This window comes from Aphelocoma coerulescens, chromosome 4A (genome assembly GCF_041296385.1).
Source record: "Aphelocoma coerulescens isolate FSJ_1873_10779 chromosome 4A, UR_Acoe_1.0, whole genome shotgun sequence".
NCBI lineage: Eukaryota > Metazoa > Chordata > Aves > Passeriformes > Corvidae > Aphelocoma > Aphelocoma coerulescens.
The window spans coordinates 5,126,715-5,148,802 of record NC_091018.1 but is presented as its reverse complement, the minus strand read 5'-3'; the positions used below and the strand labels follow the sequence as shown (position 1 = coordinate 5,148,802).

At 46.2% G+C, this 22,088-nt stretch overlaps 1 protein-coding gene across 1 annotated transcript; it reads left to right on the top strand.

The window, feature by feature from the left end:
• The first annotated feature begins 6,384 nt into the window (after positions 1–6,384).
• LOC138110181 (transmembrane protein 182-like) lies at positions 6,385–21,181 on the top strand. The gene is made up of 5 exons (XM_069014891.1): positions 6,385–6,540; positions 9,055–9,172; positions 11,114–11,212; positions 13,799–13,936; positions 20,793–21,181. The coding sequence occupies exons 1-5, from the start codon at positions 6,388–6,390 to the stop codon at positions 21,020–21,022; spliced, it is 738 nt and encodes a 245-aa protein (XP_068870992.1). The 5' UTR covers positions 6,385–6,387; the 3' UTR covers positions 21,023–21,181.
• The last annotated feature ends 907 nt before the right edge of the window (positions 21,182–22,088 follow it).

Genomic DNA, 22,088 nt, shown 5'->3' with positions numbered 1-22,088 from the left:
GCTGTAGGAATTCACAGGCTCCCCTCCATGATATTTTTGGGCTCACAGAACCAGTCTCCTGTGAGCAGAAATACTCCCTGAGGAGGCTCTTGCGTGGTACATTGGGGCTTCCATTTTAAATTAAAGGCACAAATTTGTGTGTATTTGCTTTGCAATGATCTGAGGTCTCATTTTCTTCTGAACAAACACCTTTACAGTGTCCTGGCATAGGCTGAGGTGGTTCATGTTGACTTGAAGGTCACTCTGTCACTGGAAATTCACCTCATTGCAAAGGAAAATTGGAGCTTTTAGCAATAGATGTGTGTTTTATGTGTTTATATACATATATGTACATATGTATTGATTTTAATATAGGCTCGTTGTCTTCTTCAGTTAATTGATTACAATTTTGGTTTGTTTCCTAGTTTAATCCATCATGCATGGGAGCCATGTGGATTTGGCTGTACTTGGTACTCGAGTATGTTGTAATATATGAAATAATCTATGACATTTATGAATATGTTGAAGTGTTCTATGTTTCTATTTCAATTAAACGGGGATCATCTCTGAGTTATTCCCTCCTTGCATCTCCAGTATGCTCCTGGTGACATCCTCAGGAGCTGGGGACACCCAGGGGTGTCTCTGGGTGTCATTCCAGGCAGATCTTCTTGGAACAGCAGCTCCTTCAACCCTTGGCCAGTGATCCCAAGATCATGAGTGAGGAAAGGATTTGTATCGAGGGAGTAAAATGGGCAGTTCATTGGTGAAAGCCACTGCATACAAGGGAGAGAAAAATATACTGAGCCTGAAAGTCCTCAGCTCTCTGGGGTTGGAATGTCCCCGTTCACCTGCAGTTTAATGTCCTCAGTGTTTTAAATTTCTCCTTAAATTCTGCACAGTAAACATTCATAGGAGGATTTAACTAAGGTGGGTAATTTTTATTCTGTAGTGGGAGAGCAAAAAGGAGATTAAATCAACTTGCTTGTTGAGAAGTTTTTAATCAAGGATAGAAACTGTGATTGGCTAATTCTTGCTTGGGTTTTGTTTGGTGGTTTTTTGGCTGTTTTGTTTTGGTTTTATGCTTTTGCATCTGAACTGTGGGTTTTTTTGTCCAAAATACCTGGATGTCTGTACCATCTTTGTCTTGCATCCATCCTTGTCATATTTGTACAGCATCCATCATTTTTCTGGGCATCAGGCACTTATATAAGGAGCTTTTTCCAATTGAGATTCCCATTAGTTCTCTGCAATATCATTATGGGTTATCAAGGACCTTATCAAATGGTGGCTTTTTTGGCAGGGGTAGATTTCTTTGTAATACTGTTGCAGACAACAGAAGTGGCTGGAAAAATGCCAGAAAATGGAATGGAATTTTTATCTGATGTGGAAAAAAAGGTAAAAAAAATTCCTTGCATTTTTTTGAAATGGTACATTTTCATCTCAATTCAGCACGAGGGATGTTTCCATGCCAGGATCTCCCAGCTTCTGGCAATTCCAGAGGCTGCTGGCTCCAGGTGTGCAGTGGCTGCAGAGGCTGCTCCCGCCAGCCCCACATTCCCATGCACAGGCACTGGCTGGATCCTTCATGGATCCCAGTCCATCATTCCCTTCCAGCCCCACTTTGAGTGCTGGGCTCATCAATACCTCCCTGCTGCATGAACAATTTGCTTGATCTGCAGAGAGGACAATATTCCCTGCAGGACATTTTTTCCCAATGAGTCACTCTGCCCTAAATTTAACCTTCTGGATACTGTGGATTTTTTCTTGAAATTTCTTTACAAGATATAATAGCCCAGCTAAAGCTTTTATGAAGTATTTTCCAGTCACTTAGTGGCCAAGCCCTCTGACTAGTTTGTATTTCAGCCCAGAATACCTTTGATAATCTTTGCCAGTATCCAGTGTTGGTGGTCTTAAAATTCTACAACCGAGTGGAAAACTGTTAAGTGCTCAGGCTTCAGAGCATGCCTAATTAATTCTTTCCAGGGTTTTAGTCCTTTAAAAAGTGTTAAAAACATGGATTCAGTGTATCATTGAATATTGCATGGTTCTGTGGAAATAAATTGCATCAGTTTGATTCCTTTAGGAGTTCAGAGAGTTTTTGCTCTGTGCTTACTCTGGAAGTTTACAGGAGTCTGTGGAAAGTTCAGGTTAAAATGGGCAAAAGTTGTTAATGAGGGGGAGTAGCTCAATGGCAAAGTGAGAGCCCAAAAACCACATCAGAAAACTCTGTGCAAAGACATCAATCAGCTGCATTTGAAAATCAGGCAAAATCTCCCTTGTACCCACAACTCCAAAAGCATTTCCTTATGTGAACTTTAATATTTTTATTTTGAACAGAAAAACCACACTTGTGTTTATTTTATTTCATGACTGCTTAAGGAGATTATAATGACTTAATCCTGGAAAGAGCTGGGAGAGCTTGAGAAGCAGGTGAGGCAAATTTGAGCTTTTTTCTCTCCTGACATCAAGTCCTGGAGGGGATTCAGCCTCAGAAGAACCATTAAGGGTCTTTCAACATCCAGGCTTATGTGCTTCTTCCAAGAGACGTGGAGACGGGAGAGATGAAAAGGGAGCATGTGATGGAGATGAACTGGAGATTTTCATTTTAATGCAGAATTAAAGGGGCAAATGTCAGCATGGGTATCTATTGCTCCCCCCTCCAGCACAGCTGAGGCTGGGGGGTTGCTCTTGGAGAAACCATCGGGGACGTTGGTGGCTTTTCCAAGGTAAAGCTGGCAGTGCTTGGGTGCTCTTGTTGTGATCTGGTTTGCTTTGCTGTCCTTGGGTGTCTTGTGCTGAGGTTTGGGGAGAAAACAGTAAAAGAAGAGACTTGAAAGAGATTCACTCGCCTACCTCAGGAAACACCATGTGGAATATCTTTTGGAGCAGGACAGATCATAGAACCATGGAATCGTTTAGTTTGGAAAAGCCCGTTAAAAACATGGAGCCCAACCATTCCCCCAGCACTGCCAAGGCCACCACTGCCCCATGTTCCCAAGTGCCACACCCACACAGCTTTTAAATCCCTCCAGGGATGGGGACTCCACCACTGCCCTGAACAGCCTGTTCCAGGATTTCACCACCCAGGGTCGTCAGGCCAAGCTCCAATGAAGAAAGGTCTGGAAATCTCCAGGGAAGTCTCCAAAGGCAGCCCTGAAAACTCATCTCTTTATCAAATTCCAAGAAATCCTCTGCTTTCCACGTGAGAGAGTGAAAATATGTTGATCTATCTACATAAAATGTAAATTTTTCTGGGAGCATGGATCAAACCACAGGAAATAACAACACAGACTGTGCTGATGGAGTCTTTGATCAATCCAAAGGTAAAACACCTAATTCTGTGAAAAATCTGAGTTGACTTGCCCCAGCTCTTTGCTAGAATATGTATGTTTGGGAGAGTCACAATTTAGGTTTAAAAGCTTAAGGGAAAAAAAATCTTCAGGGTCAATTAGGAATTAAAAAATTGCTCAGGATACAACTTTCCCTTCCATCCACTACAGTCCTGGAGCTGCCCATGGTGGCACTGTCATTTTACCTTTGTGGATAAGAGGATGCTGAATGAAGGTCCCTGCTGGCACCAGGAGAGGCAAGGGAGGAAAGGGAGGGTTGTTTTCCTTGGAAATTAAATGGTATTTGTGTCTGCCTTTGCATGGAATGTGGTACTGGTCTGTTAATTCACCCCCTGGCTCTGGTGTGGCATTCCAGAGATCCCAACACAGACTCCACAGGACAACCAACATCATTACCACTTTCTACAGGCTGTGGGAGAGGCCACACGGTCTCACTGCCCAGGAATTTTTTGGACCCTGAAGGTGATGAGCACATGGTTGGGGCTGTGACAAGGAATCACAGAATCATCCTGGAATCACAGGATGGTTGGGGTTGGAAGGGACCTTAAAGATGATCCAGTTCCAAACCCTGCCATGGGCAGGGACACCTTCCACTGGACCAGGTTGCTCCAATCCCATTCCAACCTGTCTTTGAAAAGAAACACCTGTCAGGAGTGGGATTTCAGTGCATGGAGAGACATTTCAACCTTGGGAACTCAATTCCTGCTCCACAGCCTAGGAATTTGGAGGATGGTTGACTGGGCACCAGCTGTCCTGTGAAGAGCCAAGGCTGGGCACCAGCAATGCTCTGCTTCAGCCATGCAAGGTTTTTCTGCCAGTGGGACCCAGAATTCCTGAGGACACTTCCAAATGGCAAACAGCACTAACTCGGGATGTGCAGTAGCACAAAAGCAGCAGCGCCAAACACAGCTGGCTCAAAACACACCCAGAAATGTGGAAGTGTGCATGAATCCCTTTTTTAAAACAAAAATACACAAGTACCCACTTTGCATTTTAATTTTATGTAATTGCAGTGTGAGCTACAAAAAAATCCTCACTCCTGGTGTGCAAATTCTTGTTTTCACCCAGCTCCTCTGAGCATTGCCAAAGCTCCTGTCAGTCGTGTCCAGCTTTGAGGAGATCACAAGAAGAGATGGCAACCAACTGTCCTTGTCACTTGAGCCAGGTTTAACCAGGACTGTGTGGTAGTTAAATGGGAACTGGTGGAATCGCACTAATGGATTATTTAGGTGATAGATAAGTTATACTTTGTATTTAATCAACCATTTTATGTTCAATACAAAGAGCTCACCTTTGGTGTAGTGGAGCACCAGTGACTGTGAGATGGGTGTGTTATCGCTGTTCAAAACTATGGAAAAAGAGTGGATATGCTGGGAAGAGATGGGAAAGGGTAATTTGTGTAGGAATGGGACGAGTGCAGGTTCAGGGAGAGTTGATCACAAGAACCTACGTGGAAAACCATTGCAGCAGCTGGGAGTGTTTCCAGTGGAATGGCAGGACAACGGGATGGACAGAATGTGTTTATTCCTGTAGAATCCCAGCCCTGTGGCTGAGTTTTGACCCTGCATGATGGCAAGTCTGCACCCTGTCCCAGCTCTCCTTTCTCCCTGTGTTGATGAAGAGAATTCTCTGGATCCTGGATCATGTGGAATTCCTCACATGCTCACTGTCAGGTAAAACCAGGAGCAGCTCTGCCCCTGGGACAGTGAGGGGAAGAGGTCTAACGTGTTATTTAGCAGCTACCCCTGTGATATTTAAGAAAGACAGTGCAGAGGATAAAATAAATTATTATAATTTAAATTTTGTTGTGCTTATAGAAGATTGAGTACATTCATCACTCTGTATGCCTCAGTAAGAAACGTAGTCAAAATTTTTGTCAATCCTCTCCAGGTTCCCCAAACAGTGTGCAGTTGCTTTGAGATGCTCATATGTTCACAGGTAACTTTAAATATTAAATTGATTTGGAAATTAATTTGGCAACACAATTTCCCATAGGATAGGGAAGTCAGTGTCATTTCTCCCCCCTGTTTAGAGCAGGTCATGACTAAGGCTAAGATTAGAAAACCAGAACTTGATTTTTGACTGTAATTTAAACTTCTTCTCCCAGCCTCCTGGCATGTCACAGGAATATAGCTATTGCACTACAGAAATTATAATTTTCCTAGTCTGGCATCCCATTCCTGGCAGTGATCTGCAGCAGATGCTCCAGCAGAAGCCAAAAACATTAGGAAGTGAAATTCCGTGCAGGAATGTCCTTGTTCCCAGGAGACACTTCTCCCATGGCAGGCTGGGTGGGTGTGAGGGGTATGGATCCATATAATCCACTTTTCTGTGGCAGGAGGGAGAACATCATTTACAACTGCAGGACACCCCTGGTGTGTCCGTGTGTGCACCTGGTTGGATGCTCCTTGTCCAGCTCCATGTGGACCTGCCTGGTGCAAAGGTGGTGATTGCATCACTTCCAAGAGGGCTGGGATATTTAAGATCTCCCAGTGTTTTAATGTTCTTCTTGGATCCCTGAGGTTACTTTCTGTAAAAGCTGCATCAGAGTTTTGCTCAGAGGAAGAAGGAGATGCGAATTCCAAAAGTACCACTTGTGGGACACAGGGAGAGGTGTCACTGCAGTGGGTGAGGACACCACGGGCTCCACAGTGTGGGGAAAACCTTTGAGTCCACCCCTGCTCATCCGTGCAGAGAGGGATGGGAAAAACTCCCTGGTGGCCTGGGAATTCTGCACTCGTGACCCAGAGCCGTGTCCTGAGGGCTCCCAGCTCCACTCCTCCGGCAGGAGCAGCCATGGGTCGCCTTGGATGGCTCCCTGCTCTGCCTCAATAGCTGTTTGTCATGATCCTTAATGCCACAGCTGCTGGCTTGTGCCAGGTCATCTGCTTTTATTAGTCCTGCTCCACCACCCACTGAAACTCACACCAGCCAGGAGATCGTTATCCACATCCAAAAATAGCATTCCTCTGGCCCTGCTCTTCCAGAGACCTGGGAAACTTGGGGGTTTTCCTCCTTTTCTCATTTCCAGTTGTGCTGGTTTCCCCCCTGCTGCCCCATGAAGGCCGGAGCAGCTGCCCTGGCAGCCGGGATCCTCGGAGGCACCGGGGTGTTGCTCTTCCTCATTGCCTTTGGGACGGATTATTGGCTTCTGGCCACGGACACCTGCGCAGTCTTCGAGCATGGGAACAGCACTCTGAGCACCGGGGCGGTGAGCTCTGAAACCTTGTACTTTGAAAGAACTTACCTAAATAATTTCAAATCGAAAATTTTGAAATCTGTGATAATATTTATGCTCAATGAAAGTGACCTGTTAATGTAAAACATCAGCCTGAGGTAAAAGTTTAAATTCTTTAAAATCCAAACCAGCTTTTCCATAATATTGATTATTTTGACTTGAGTAAAGTGTGTCTAGGAAACATTAAGACGGCACCTCCGTAATCTGGCAGATATGAACATTAGAGAATGAAAGGCAAAAATGTAAGAGCTTTAGTTGTTGACAGCATTTCCCTCTAAAGACAAAATAGATCTCCTGATATTTGCCATTAAAAGATTTCTCCCTCTCTAGGTTCTTCATTTAAAACTAGTTCATGTTTAAAAGTGTGGGGCTTGGCAATCACTTCCATCTGAAGTGATACAGCTGCAGCACAGACACCAAGCAAAAGTGAACATCAGACACAGAGCAGAGCAGACGAGTTCCTGCCCTTCCAACCAGTGGCCTGGATATCCTCAGAGTAAGATTTGTATAGGATTTTAGTTAGCAGGAAATGTAATTTTCAAGGGACAGTTTGATATTTTAGTGCTAAGGGTTGATGTCGCTCGTTTATAGATCCCTCAAGCTGGATTTTCACTGCACTTGCTGTTGTCTAACTCTTCAATGAAATAACAACCAGATCAGTTCCTCAAGCCACCCACTCCCCTGAAATGTTTTTGTGCCAATCAATGTGTGGTTTCCATTACAAAATGACAGGAAGATCCTTGTTGTGTGCAGACTTTTTGTTACTTCAAAGTTCAATCCAATTAGGTTTGATTTTTTTCCTGGTGCGGTGAGTCACCCTGGGTAAGCATCATGATGCCAGCAAGAAATATTTTTCTTTCATTTCAGAATCCCATAATCAAATGTAGGGCACTGTTTGCTTGAGTCATGGTTCCAAGCGACTTTCCCTACTGAAAAGAAAAAGTTATGATGGAAAAAAATGCTTGGAGAAGTGAAACAGAAGACGGGGTCTTCAGTTTCGAGCAGCTCAGTAAAGCCCAGGGATGGCAGAGACAGAGAAGTGCCACTTGTTTTTTGTGCTCTTGGGAAGTGACAGTGTTAATTGTTTCACATTTTAGTTGTTTTTTAAAGTGGAGAGAGCAGAGATTGTGCACTGCACGACATGAATAAGCATCTCAAACATTTCAGAGATGCTCTTGGCCAAGTGTTGGGGAGCCTGACGCTGAGGCGGTGACTTCAAAAGCACCAGGCAGAAATAGGAACTGCTCTTACTCTACCCTCTGAGCTATTTTATTTCTATTTCAGACACTGTTTCTATTATTTCTATTTCTGTTACTGGTTGTGGATAACAGGCTCTGTTTTTACCTTCCCTGCCCTTGCTTAAACTGTCAAATCCTGTCCCTTACAGATAAGGATGGGCTGAGTATCTGGCAAACTCAGTGAAATGTGCCTTGGATGCACCAAGTCAGAGCCACCAGCTGAGGAAGTTTCAGGGCTGAATGCTCCCCTTGTCATAGTCGGGATTTTATCCTGAAAGTAAAAGGAGAATCAGGTCAGAGCTCTGGAAGCTGCCACAACGTGATGCATAAAAACATCGAGGCGAGGGAAGTGTAAGATCTCTGGGGAGAACCCAGAGCCCCTTCCAGTGCCTAAAGGGGCTTCAGGAGAGCTGGAAGGCGACTTGGGACAAGGGATGGAGGGACAGGACAAGGGGGCATGGCTTCCCACTGCCAGAGGGATACTGGGGAGAAATTCTTCCCTGTGAGGCCCTGGCACAGGGTGCCCAGAGAAGCTGTGGCTGCCCCTGGATCCCTGGAAGTGTTCAAGGCCAGGTTGGACAGGGCTGGGAGCAACCTGGGATAGGGGAAGGTGTCTCTGCCCACGGCAGGGGGTGGGACTGGATGGACTTTAAGGTCCCTTCAACCCAAACCTGTCTGTGAGAGGGATAAATACCTTTAGCACCTCCCATCTCCTTTCTCTGGTTCACAGGGCCCATTCCTCTACGGACATTCCCCATGCATCATGCAACACAATTTTGTCACAGTCCTGAGGCAGATAAAACTGGTTTTGAGGATAATTTTAATAAGTTCTTTGGTAAATCTTCCATAACTAAACTTTGCAATATCCTTCCTCCAGGAAAGACCAAAACCTTGTGCTGGCAGGTCTGGTTTGGGGGTTGAAGGAAGGTGTTTGAGGAGTAGAATACACCCAGAAGGCCCAGCTCCCTGACATTCCCATCCAGCTCAGGGCAGCTGGGGTTTAAGGACAGCAGAGAAAGAGGCAAATGGTTTGTGCAGATCTGCAGGACAACTTGTTATCAGAACATTTTGTAGCCATGGCAGAAAGTCAAGGACAGCAGCTCCTCCGTGTTCTGCAACCCCTGCAAAACTGACTCAAAAAACAAATGAAAACCCAATAAAAAATTAAATCAATGTCTGTCTAAGCAAGATATACACTGTTTGCACCATGATCTTCCCTGTTTCAGCCTGGACTTTCATTCCTCCCCAGGCTGAAACTCCAACAGAGGTTGGGAAGGAGGTCCTCACTTTCCACCACGAGGGTTTCTTCTGGCGGTGCTGGTTCTTTGGCGAGGGCCACCCTGAGACCATCTGGACCTTCTGGTACAGTGAGTACAACACCACCACTCTGTATCCACAACACTCCCTCACAGTTTAATGGGAAACAAACATAAGAAGTGCCCCCAGGGATGCAGAGACAGTTTTTATTTCATTTTTGTCATTCTCATCGTCTCTCAAAAGCAAACCTGGGTCACTCTTTTTGTGCCCTTTCTGTGTTGTTTTTTTTTTTTTTTTTGACTTGGATTTTGCTCTCAGAGGGTTGTTCACAGAAATGTTGCAGCCTCTTGATGCCATTTAATTTATTGCCTACAAAGCTGTGTGAAGTGGTGGCTTCCACCAGCAAGGAGAGCCTTTCCTTCCACCCCCTCCCTCCCAATACCTCTTGATGTTTGTGTTCAGCAAAGTTCTGTAAATCTGAGCCCATGCCCTTCCTGGCATTGCTCTTCTGCCCCTGTTTTCTGCCTTCCAGGTGCTCAGCATTCCCAGCTCCCACTGATTTCAGCACTGGGAAGGCTGGAAGTGCACGTGTGGTGTCCCTGGGTGCTCAGGACCAGTGGTGCACCATGGAAGGCCATAAACACATCTGTTTATACTCTTTAAGATCCTGCTGGATTTAAGGTCATTGAAATTACACTTGAGAATAAACAGAGAGGGATGTAAAATCCTTTATTTTTTGGAAAACACATTCACTTTTCAAAAACAAATTGAAGGAGAGGGTGAAACCTGTTCTGTGACACCAGTGGGTGCCAACCTGGTGGCCTTTGTGCAGTGAAGGGTTGGCCCAGTGAACCAGGTGCTCCCACAAGGAATAAAAGGAGTGAGACCACCCCAGGACATGGCTGGCACCAGCCCTGCTGGCAGCCACAACTCTACAGTAGGATTTGGGATAAAACACCCCAAATTTTAAATAAGTTCTGGAAAGGCTTTAAACACCACAAAAACCTCGGCCCTGTTCCCACCGAGGCCTTGATGGAGGATGTTCCTGTGGTTGTGGAGCAGCACAATCACCTCAGAGGGCACTTCTCTGCAAATAATGCAGGCTCCCACACTAAATTTACTCTGCAGTGATTAAAATTTCAAATGACTTCGCTGTCCCCCAGTCCCTGACCTGTTTCCTGTAAAATCTTGGAGGAATAGTTCCCGCCACCGTTCAACTGAAAAATGGGAGGTTTTTCACGCAGAAAGTTTGTGATAAAAAAGGACAGGCTTGAGACAGGGAGTTTGCTGTTGAATTACATTATATGGAAATACATAATATAATTTTACCTGAAGTAAAATGAGTCACTCTGATAACTGGCAATTTTTTTGCTACTTCTTTAGGTATTTATTATAATAGGATTGATCATGGCAAATTAATTTGCTGCTCTTGTGGATGTAATAATTAATTCAATAGGTATTCCATAGTCAATTTAGCATGAACTAATGTCCACCTATTATGAAGTGCTCCTTTGAGCTGGGGAACATATTTAAATAAGTGGCCAACCATTAATTAATTCATTTAACATTCATTCTATTACTGTTAATCATGATAAGCCTCAGTGGTATTAATATTGATGGGGCACTTCCATTCTAATTGTGCTTTTCCTTCTCACCAGCTGGAGGTCTTGGAAGTACCTTGTTCTGGTACCCAAACACTTCGACCCTTCCAGGTGGTCAGGCACATTCTCTGGAGGAAAACAGCAATGAGAATATTGACACTGACTTCAGTTGTTCCATCTTTCATGATTTTCGTCCACCTCAGACTCAGGTTATGAAGATGAGAAGATGTGCAAGGAACAGTGTCAGATCTTTCATAACTTTTATTTCTATTTTTATTTTCCTCTCTAACCAAGATTCATTATCTTTTTTGCCTCCCCAGCATTCTGATGTCACTGAGGGTTTTGCAGGTTTTGCACAACAGCACATCACCCTCTCAATCCTGTAACTGTCATTCTGCTGGAAATAAAAGCAAACAGGGATTTAATTCTTCTTTTTTTCATCTTTTCCAGCCAGCCAAGCACACCCCAAGTTCTGCATGCATGGCTACCTCTTCCCCATGCCCATTGCTCTCGGACCTTTCCCCCATCCCTCCTATGACACAACTGCAGGTGAGTTTCTTTCCTTCTCCCCCAGCAGCTCCTTTTCCAAGGAATCAGGCAGAGATTTGGGGTGTGTGTCAGTGCTGTGGTTCTCCTGTTGTAAATGCACATGGCCAAGCAATGCCAAGACCTTTGGAAAGCTCCTTTACAAACCAGTCCTGCTTGGTTGGCTGCCCCAAGCACACATTGAGATGTTCTCCCACGTTTTCTCTCCTCCAGCCCAGCTGTGCTGGGATGGGCTCTGCTGCCTCCCGCTGGGTGCTCAGCACCTACTCCTATGAGTAAGGCAGGAGGATAAATCCACTCTCTCCCACCTCCTCACTCACTGGGAAGAGCTGGAGCCAGAAGACCCAAACCCAGTCCAGTGCTGACTTGGTCCCAGAGTCTGGTTTCCTGGGATAGCTCAGGTGTTGAATTGTTGCAAGACAAAATAAACAAGCCCTGGAAAATCAGTTAAAGACCAAATTGTCAGAAAATCCTCGTGACTGACTTATTTTTAATGCGCTGAACACTACGCAGTTGGAGAGCTCCCTTTCAACTGGGTCCCTTTTTATTTATGTTTCTCTATATTTTCTGAGTTCTTTAATGAATCAGCTGCTGTTAGGAATTTTAATTTGCTAAATTGGTGGCAGCAGTTAGAATTAATTCAATGATCTTTTTTGAAATGAATTGATTTCTTTAAATAGTGTGCATCAGTCTGCCTTGCCTCCGGGGAAGCAGGGCAGACGTTCTGCACAAACAAACATCTTGACCTTTTCCTTAGCCTTTAGCAGTACCTTTTTTTAGTTTTATTTCTTTTTTTTTTTTTTTTCCTCTATGAGAAATTAATTAAAAAAACCCCAAACCATTGTCAGTCGGAGCATGTGAGGGAGAGCAGCTCGTTTCTTTGGCTGTGCTGTGCAGGATTCCCGCCCCGAGGAACGCTCCGCGGTGTCAAATGGATACGGGGGACCTGGGGAGGGAGGAGGAGGAGGAGGAGGAGCTGGTGCAGGATGTGCGGCAAACACGCGGGATAAGCTGTGGGGTTATTTCTGCTTGGGAGAGACGGGCACAGCGTCCAGGTTCTGGATGATCCCGCTGATCAACACACACTATTTTTTCCGTCCTAAATAAAGGGCGCTGGAGGCATCTGTCCCTGCCTGTCAGCCGGGCTATGGAGCCCTCCCCAGCTGCCTCCCAGGCGTGTCCCCTGGGACAGTCCCGGGTCGATCTCGATGTTCGCAGAGGTCTTTTCTGACCTTAAGGGTTCTGTGAAGATGCCGGGAAGGGGGGGCTGCGCCCGGGGTGCTGCGGGCTCTGCCTGTCCCTGTCACCCCTGGGGACGTGGGGCGGCTCAGCCTCCACATTTTGGGCAGGGCTCCTCCCCTGCCCCAATCCTGTGCAAAGCCCTCGGGGGGAGCAGCCACTTCTGTCGTGAACACCCTTTTCTTTCTAACCAGCCCATCCTCATCTGCAAACGCTGACAAAACAGGAGGCTGTCCAAGGAGAGGGGTCCTCCAGCTATTACCTGCTCCAGAGATAATTCTGCCTTATCTGCATCCTCTTAGGCTCCCTGAGAGAAACGGGTGACGGGAGGTTAAACATGAAAATGAATTCTGTGGTTTTGGAGAGTTCAAGATACTTATCTCTCCCTAAGTGGCTCTCCTGACAAAATGGTTTCAAATGAGGAAAACGCATCTTCTCTGTATCATTTTTCTTTCAAGTGTGAATCATTTCAGCATTACCCACTTGCTCGTGCTCGGCTTAAATCGAGCTGGAGCTTCTGGAAAACAACAGGCAGGGCGAGATGTGGTGGTCCAAGGGGTCAGATTAATCAGGAGATGGGGAACAGGGTATCAGAGGGTCTCTGCTGCAAGACCACCACCTTTGGATAAGGTTTATGGCAGTGTCTAGAACACACTTGACTACTGGGAGACTTATATTTGTGGGCTACATCCCATCCTGTCCCATCTGGTGGGATGTGACGGACCAAGCTTGCTCAGCTCTGCCTGGGGTGGTTGTACACAACAAAACCCCCAAATTCCTTGGATGGAGAGGCAGCTGCTCCCCGGCCCCGTTCTCTTCCCCGGAGTCAAACAAGGCCACTAATGGGGGAGCTCATGAGCTCCTGTTTTCCCTGCAGTCCTGCCAACAAACACTGCCTTTATTTTAAACCAGGAGCCTGGCACCTTCCCGAAGTGTTAATTAAAGTGGAACAAAGCTGTGGTCTGATTGCACCTCTCCAAATTTTGCTATTTTCTTTCCTTTCTTGCCAAGGTTTTCCACACCCCCTGGCACAGCTAAGAACGCTGTCCTTTCCTCCCACCCCCTTTTGTGGTGTGCTTCCTTGGCAAACCTTCCCAACCCTTTGGCCTCATTCCAGTTCCATTCTGTAGGGCATGACATTCCCCCTGAACCCGTGGCTGTTCCAGGTGCCCTGGCAAAGCTGGAGCCTCAGCTCTGCCTGTCACAGCAGCATCACAGGTTGTTGTTTTTACTGTTGTTTTTTTACTGTTGCTAAAGAGGGAGTTAAACACGGAATCATTAAGAAAAAGACTTCGGAGGTTGTACAAAGCCTCTTTCCATCTCCTTTCTCTGACTTTGCTCCTGTTGCAGTGTACAGAGGCTTTTGGACAGCGTTCATCCTGCTGGCTGTGGCTGCTGGGCTCGTGGGGGGGCTCCTGCTGGTGTGTGGGGTCCCCTTCTCCAGTCCCCGCTCCTACAAAATCGGGGGAGGATTCCTGCTGCTCTCAGGTGAGGGGATACGGCCGGGGCAGGGTGGCTTTGGAATGGGAGGCAGGTGGGGATGAGGTGCTGCTGTGGGAGATGGGGCTCTGATGGGAGCAGCAAAAGATTTCCCCAGTGGAATTAAAGCCCTGTGAGCTCTGAGTAACCTAGTCCAGTGGAAGGTGTCCCTGTCTGTGGCCTTTATGGTCTTTAAGGCCCCTTCCAAACCAAACCATTCTGTGATTCCATGATTCTATGCTCAGCCAGGCTTTAGCAAGATAATCCTTAATCCTGGCGAGGCTGAGATTTTTGAAAATCACTATTTTTTTACTATTCCTCTATGCAACCCTTTTATTTCAGTAAAGGCTGCAGGTGTGTTAGGGCTGGGCAGCATCAGCCCCGCTCAGTTCCCCAAAGTCAGGCTTTGCATTTGGGCTGCTCCTGCCTCTGCCATTAGCTTTGATAGAGCTGGAAGCCCACGGAGCGATGAAAGGCAAACCCCGTGATCCAAAATGAGAGGGCTGGCTTAAGGAGACCTGAAAAGATGAAACGATGGCACTGCAGGAAAATGAATTAAAAATAGGCATTTATTCATTTTTCCCACTGCTGTTACCAATGATTCTACTGAATTATCACTTGGGCTTTTTCCTTTTCTGTATTTGAGAGGAATAACTGGCTTCAATAGTAGAAATACTTGATTTATACCAGTGACTCAAACTCAGAAAAAAGCTCTTTTATGACTCAAGCAGCCACAGGCTGGAGCTCTGTTGAGCTGCGCCAAGTGAAGAACTTCGTAATGAAATCAGGCCTTTCTCTGAAAAAACACTGCTTAATTGCAGATCCTTCACCAGCTCCTGCTTCCTCATATCTGGCATAAATCAAACATGAGACACTGTCTTTGCTCTCACTTTGGGCTTTGAGTGTGCCCAGATTTGGGGGGCCTGAAAACATTAATGAAAATATCTAACAAGAAAGGTCCTGACATTGACCCATGCCCCCAGGTGCCACATCTACACAACTTTTAAATTCCTCCAGGGATGGTTGTTCTACCACTGCCCTGGTTAGTCTGTGACAGAGATGGACAATGCTTTCCATGAAGAAATTCCCGCTGCTGTCCAACCTGACCCTCCCCTGGCACAGCCTGAGGCCGTTCCCTCTCCTCCTGTCCCTGTTCCCTGGGAGCAGAGCCCGACCCCCCCGGCTGCTCCCTCCTGTCAGGGAGTTGTGCAGAGCCACAAGGTCCCCCCTGAGCCTCCTTTGCTCCAGGCTGAGCCCCTTTCCCAGCTCCCTCAGCCGCTCCTGGTGCTCCAGCCCCTTCCCCAGCTCCGTTCCCTCCCCTGGACACGCTCCAGCCCCTCAATGTCTCTCTTGTCCTGAGGGTCCCAGGGCTGTCCCCAGCACTGGAGGTGCCCCAGCAGTGCCAGCACAGGGCACGGGTAATGCCCTGGGTCTGCTGGGCACACCTTGGCTGGGACAGCCCAGGTGCCATTTGCCTCTTGCCCACCTGGGCACCCCTGGGCTCGTGTCCAGCTGCTGGCACCAGCATCCCCAGGGCCTTTTCCACAAAATTCCCAGATTCCCAGCCACACTGCTCCCAAGCCTGTAGTTTTCCATGGGGTTGTTGTGATCCCATAATGGATGATAATCCAAGGACTGTACCACAGCAAGGAGCTTTCTCTTCCCATCTGTAGTCCAGGCTCCCAGGAGGCAGCAGGTGTCCCTGAGGAGTGGGTCCAGCCTGCACATTGGGCAGAAGTATCACAGAAAAGGATGCTAAGTAATACTCAACCATCTTCTTTTTTTTTTTTTTTTTCATTGTTTTTCCACTTTATTTGACTATTCCTTGATTAAAAGACTGGGGCTTAGAATGTGACACTTTTTAGAAGAGCTGATTATGCATCACATAAACCTCTTGGCATCAGACAAAGATGCTGCTGTTAAAATTGAAGTTTGTATTAATGCAGCTTCAATCTGAACAGCAATCATTGTTATTAACAGTCATTCGGGGGAACGAGTTCAGCTGGAAGACACTTCCTACTATATTTTCCATTCAAATGATAGCAGAAGGAATCAATGTTTTTTTCAGCAAAGTTTCCTTAGTGTTTCAACTGATCCTTTTTTTCGGGGGGGCTTATCCTGATCTCAGACCTCTGGATCCTGCTTGGCCCTGGCTTCTGGATGGATTTGGGTTGCATCCCTCCATGGTTATTTTCTCGTTATCCCTTCTAAAAATATTTTGCATAATTGCACTAAGCAGTAGGAACAATGGATTTAACACAGCCTCAAGTCTCCAGCCGTCCCTTTCCTTCGGATAGCGGGATGTGGAGGGATGATGCAGGAGAAAGCGCCTCTTCTCTTCTAATCATGGCCTGCGGGTCAGTGTTAATTAACCTCCCTTGAAGAAATGATCTCTCCTTGAGGAAGTGTGAAAAAGCTGGCAATCTGCAGAGTGGGAATGTGGTCTGGCAGTCGATGGGGAGATGGAGCACCAGGACTGCGGGATGTCCTGGCCTCGAAGGGAACCCTTCACTGACAGCTTTGTTCTGCCCACGAACTCCCTACTTTTGGGACAGGTCGTGGTTATTCGTTGCAAAACGATGTCACTTTTTCTACCAAAAGGCTTTAAAGGCACTGTTGGTGCAAATGCATTCCCAGACATTTATGGGTGACCAGCCTGGCATGGTCCTGAGGAGGGTTGTGTGTCCCTCTGTCTCAGGGGGAATCTGGCACGGAAGGGCAAGAATTGTTATGGCTCAAGTGGATCCCTTTGGATTTCCCTCTGAGATGCCTTTTATTTACTGTACATTCCAGAGGGCAAATCTGGCTGTGCCAGCTCCCATAACCAATGGACTGCTCCTTGGGAGGCGTTGCTGAGAGCCCTTCCAAAGCATTGGAGGCATTTCTCTGGATTTCCTCCACTGGGTGACTGGAAAGAGCTGGAGCCCATCTGACATTTGCTGGTGCTGCCTTTGCACATCCACAGCCCCAGCTGAGCAGTTTTCCCTGCCAGCCTGCTCCCAAAAGCACCTGGAATACACAAGCCAAGAGCCAGCATGCTGCTTTCCTTCCAGCATTTGCCATCTTGGAATGAGCTTCAGTGCTTCCAAGGGGTGGCAGATCCTGCCCAGTGCCTGATTGTCCCCTTGTTTCAGTAGTCAGAGGTTGGTTAATTGTCACTACAATGTCACCAAGAGGGCTGGATGAGCTCTCTGCTGCAGCTTCTGGAAGCTCTTTGAGTTGCTGAGACAACTTTCCTCGTGCTCGCCTTCATTTTTCCTACCTTGTGCTCATCAGTTTTCTTTTCCTTTGGGCATTTTAGAGACCAGACTTAGAAGTGCAGCACTGGCACAGGTTACCCAAAGAGGCTGTGGATGCCCCATCCCTGGAAGTGTTCCAGGCCAGGTTGGATGGGGCTTGAAGCAACCTGGGATGATGGGTCTTGTCCCTGCCCATGGTGGGACCAACCTGTTCTTCAGTGTGACCCGACAGCATGGAAAAAAAGGCAGATTTCCCAGTCCTGTGAGTTAAAGGGCTGAATTTTTTTGCTCAAATTCTGCTTCCCAAATGGAGCTGCTCCACTTTGGCAGTCTCAGGCTCCCCACGTGCAGTGAAGGCTGACAGTTATGGAAGGGCAGCTGAAGGTCATCCCTCCATTTCCTCGTTATTAACATCCTTTAAGAGGAAATGAGTGAGAGAGGAGAACGAGTCAAAGTTCATTATTCTCCTAATTAGCAGATTACACAAAAGTTCAGTAGCTTCCCCAGAATAAGAGTTAAAGATTGAGTTCACTCACCTGTCCCCACAATTAGCAGCTATAAAGGCGTCACAAGGAAATAAAGTGAGAGAAGGGAAAAGCTCCACTTCAATTTACCCACACGGAAGACGCAGGTCCGCTGGGAGAGGGGGATGGAGCTCCGGGCTCCCGGATCTGCAGCTCACAAAGGAGACAGATTTAATACCCCACTGCAATTTTCTGGCAATTAGCCCCTCCCCAGAAGACGCCGTTGACCTCATCAGCCTGGAGATGGAGTTTCGCAGTTAATTTTTCCTAGTTCCATCCTAATGAACAGAGGCAAAAGGAGGAGAGGGAGAAGGAGACAAGGAAAGGGTTCACTTGGGTAATTTTCCAGTGGAGAAAGCACAGGGATGCTGAGATGAGCATGGGGAGGAGGTTTGGTGAGGTCTTCACTTACCCAAACCCAACACACACCCTGTGTCTCGGGTGTGGGTGCCAATGGTCTCATTTTTAGGGCAGAAAACAACATTTTTTTTAGTTTTTCATCTTGCTGCCCAAAGCAGGAAGGAATTGGTTTCTACATCCAAAGCTGGCAGGAAACAAAGATGATTTTCTGCTTTCCACTAAAAGCCCCAGAAAGGAGGGAGTAAAGTGAAACTTGTTCAACAGATGAAAAATCCCAAATACAACAGCAAAAAACCAGAAATGCCAAACACTTTGGTAATACGGGAGTGAAACTTCCTGATTTTCTCATGATGAAGACTCTGCTCATGGCTGTAAGCGTGACAAATTCTAGGCAGGTTCAGGGATACTTGTGATTGCTCCAAACAAGGATTTCTGGCTGAGCAGATTTTGGTAAGCTGCCCTTTTTGAGCTCCCACCATCCTTTGGCTCCACCTGCCCTTCTGATTTTCCTTTCCCACCGAGGACATGGTGTAAATCCCAGGGATTCTTCATCGCTCAGCTGTAATTATTCCAGGGAAGAAGGCTGCTTACTTTACATATTCTTGTCATTTGCCCAGAGTGTGAAAACATTCTTAATTTAGATGCCATGGCCATGCCATCACCTCCAGTACCTGTTTAATAATAAATCCTTCCATACAAGACCTGGAGCTTCTCCTGAGGACAGAGCAGGGACCAATTCCCATGAAGAGGTTGGGGATGGCACCACCCACACATGGGACTTCCCACACCCTTCTCAGTAAGAACTGGAAGGTTTTCATCTGGTTACTTCAAAAAATAAGACTTAGGCCATCTAAATTGTCCTGGGAGAAATCAGCACAGAATTCCTGGTTATTTAAAGCAAAATTCCAAAGTACTTTTCCATACGCACGTTCTCTGTCCCACTGGGGCTGCGCTTTCATTTGAGTCTCTTACGGTAGGTATTATAAGTTAATGAAATAGAAATTGATCTTTAAAGGAGCACTTTTCAAGGTTCAGTTGCTATCTAATTAATTTAATTTTAAATTACATCGGTAATAAAGACTTAATTGCCTTCTTATCAATACATTGTATTTTGTAAGGGACATGCGACTATTTGAACACGCCATCGTTTTCTTATAGTAGAATAATTGGTATTTTAAGCATACAACTATCATAGTAAGTGTAAAATATTTATTTGTGCACTTAATTTCAAGTGGTATCAAAACCTCAATGAACATGCAAATGTTCCAGCAGCTGCTGTTTAACTCCTCGCCTGCCTCTCCAGGAAAAACAAGGACTCCTCCACGTCAAGGAGAACGGCTGGAATATCAGCATGGGGAGATGTAAAGAGTATTTGTATGGCTACACCAATTTTTGATTGACAGGGTTGCACTTTTTTAGGGCATGGGAAGCAGTTTAGCAAATGTGACAGCTTAGGGTGGGGAACTGCAACTTCTCTCTCATTCTTAGTGAGGACTTTGAAGTCTCTTACCTTAATGTGAGTCTTATTTTTGTCTCTGAGATGTTTTTATAACCATTATAAACAGAATCACAGTAAAACACAGACGTGTTTTCTCTGACTGAAGATTCAGTAACCTCCCTAAGCAGATAAATCAATGTCAAGCTTTACCCCTTTCCTTTCCTTAGTACAAGAGCTGGATTTTGGAGTGTATAAGCTGCCAGGAAGAATAATTAAATACACCACAACTACCTTTGATTTAAAAATGGCAAGGGGAGAAATTAAATCCTGCAGAAGCCACAACACATCCACAGAACTGTGTGGTAACTTGTCAACTAAATTAATTTCGAGCTGTTCACTTCAACCATAAAAATAATATAAGCTGTGATGTATTTCTTTCATATATGTGTGTGTGTATATCTATATGTTATACAGCACCATTTAAAAATAGCAGCTTCTACCTGTGAAGTAGGAAGATCAGATATTTCTGAACTGCTTTCAGACCTGTCATCACACCATCACTGTTTAGCTTTAATGGATGTTGAGTTTAAAATGCACCATAGATATATATTTTTAATGATACACAGTAAATGAGATTTGTGCCACTCTAATTTTTGTCACCTGCTTTGAGCCCTGTGGTATAAGCTGCTTATTATTCTTGTTGTTATTCTGGTATTTAGTAGCCCACCTAAGATTAATATCTCATGGCTGTGTCCCTTTCCCACTCCATAACGTGTTGGCCCTGCAGGCTCTGCTGGCTCTGGGGGTGGCAGGTTCAGTGCCAGAATTTTGCCATCATCAGGATTGATCCCAGCATCTTTGCATTCCTGGTAGGAATTGGCAATGACACTGCTTGGAAGGGCAGATACAAAAAAGGAAGAAGTCTTGATGTCTCCTCATTCATCTCTGAGTGGAAAAGGTGAAGCATCCCACCTCTGAGAGAGGAACACAGGTCCCTGCTGGGAACATCAGCCCTGCTCTGCTGGTTTCTCCATGGCCATATCCCGTTGGAGCAGAGCCTTCAGAAGGGCTGGTGATCAAAGCACAAGGTGTCAGAGGGCAGGAAATGATCACTGTGGTGTGGGGCTCTCCCATGGCGAGTGGCCTCGGCTTCCACAGGAACCTGCAGAGCAACATCAGGAGCAACAATTCTGCAACACAAAGTTTTGGTGGAGAGCATGGATGAGAAGCTGCTGTGATCTTTTCTCACCTTTATTCCTGTATTTCCTGCACAGAGAATAACTCAGTTTTCTCTCTCTTCCCAGGAGGTTTGTTTCTCCTGCTTGTGTTTCTCTTTGTGATGTGGAAGGAGTTTGCAGCTGACTTTCAGAAGTACATCCTCCTGGAGAGGAGCGAGAAGTGCCTGGATGATGTCCCCGTGCACGTCTACTATGGGTGGTCCTTCATGTTTGCTGCTGCTGGGGTGCCCCTGGTGTTACTCTCTGGACTCCTCTTCTTCCTGGTGGGCAGAGACATTATGGATTCCCTGCAGTAAGACAAATGTGGAGAAGGCTTTGAGAAAATTGGTGATGCTCCTTGTAAAGAAACACGCCCAAGTTCTGAGGACTTGATAATTTTTGTAGCTATAATTATCAGGGTAGGTTACACTCACTCTTATGGGGAGGCAGGGATGGAGAACTGAGCATCCATAGAATCCCAGGATGGTTTGGTTGGAAGAGACCTTAAAACCCCTCCCATTCCACCCCTGCCATGGGCAGGGACACCTGCCCCTATCCCAGGCTGCTCCAAGCCCCGTCCAACCTGGCCTTGGACACTTCCAGGTTTGGGGCAGCCACAGCTTCTCTGGGCACCCTGTGCCAGGGCCTCCCCACCCTCACAGCCAGGAATTCCTTCCCAATATCCCATCTCTCCCTGCCCTCTGGCAGTGGGAAGCCATTCCCCCTTGTCCTGTCCCTCCATCTCTTGTCCCAAGTCTCTCTCCCACTCTCCTGGAGCCCCTTTAGGCACTGGAAGGCTCTCCCTGGAGCCTTCTCCAGATGAGCACCCCCAGCTCTCCCAGCCTGGCTCCAGAGCAGAGGTGTCCAGAGCACTGCCCATCCCAAACCAGCCTCAGCTGAACATCCAGCTCCAGCCTTTTTCCACTTTGGAGATATTTCAAGCACGTTAGTCGGGTTTGCACCAGTTTTCTCTGCAGTCCAAGGGAAAGCAGCTCTCTGTCAGCAGAGCTCCACATCCATATTCAGCAGAGCTGGAGCTTTACAGCATTCCCAGCATCCTGGTTTCTTGTAAAAGGAAATCGAATCTGGCTGTGATGGTGCAAGCAATAATGTCTATTTCTAAAAAGCAATTAAGGATGATTTTTTTTTTCTTAGCTGGCTCTAATTGACGTCAAAGGACAACCATTTTAATGGGATGTCGGGAAATATGAGAAACTTTTTTCTTCCTTAAAAGCCCTGATTCTGAAGATACAAATATACCTGGACCTAAGCTAACTTTCATTAAGGGAATAAACCAATTTCTGTGGCTGGAAACATAACATGAATTAATTAGTATTTCTTTACAGCAATGCTTTACTCTGCATTTAATATTTTCCCTGGATG

Excerpts from the sequence above, each read along its gene's own strand:
- LOC138110181 (XM_069014891.1), top strand. The coding sequence starts at position 6,388 with ATGAAGGCCGGAGCAGCTGCCCTGGCAGCCGGGATCCTCGGAGGCACC. Across the intron at positions 11,213-13,798 it reads CTCCTATGACACAACTGCAG|TGTACAGAGGCTTTTGGACA; the intron begins GTGAGTTTCTTT and ends CTCCTGTTGCAG. Across the intron at positions 13,937-20,792 it reads AGGATTCCTGCTGCTCTCAG|GAGGTTTGTTTCTCCTGCTT; the intron begins GTGAGGGGATAC and ends CTCTCTTCCCAG.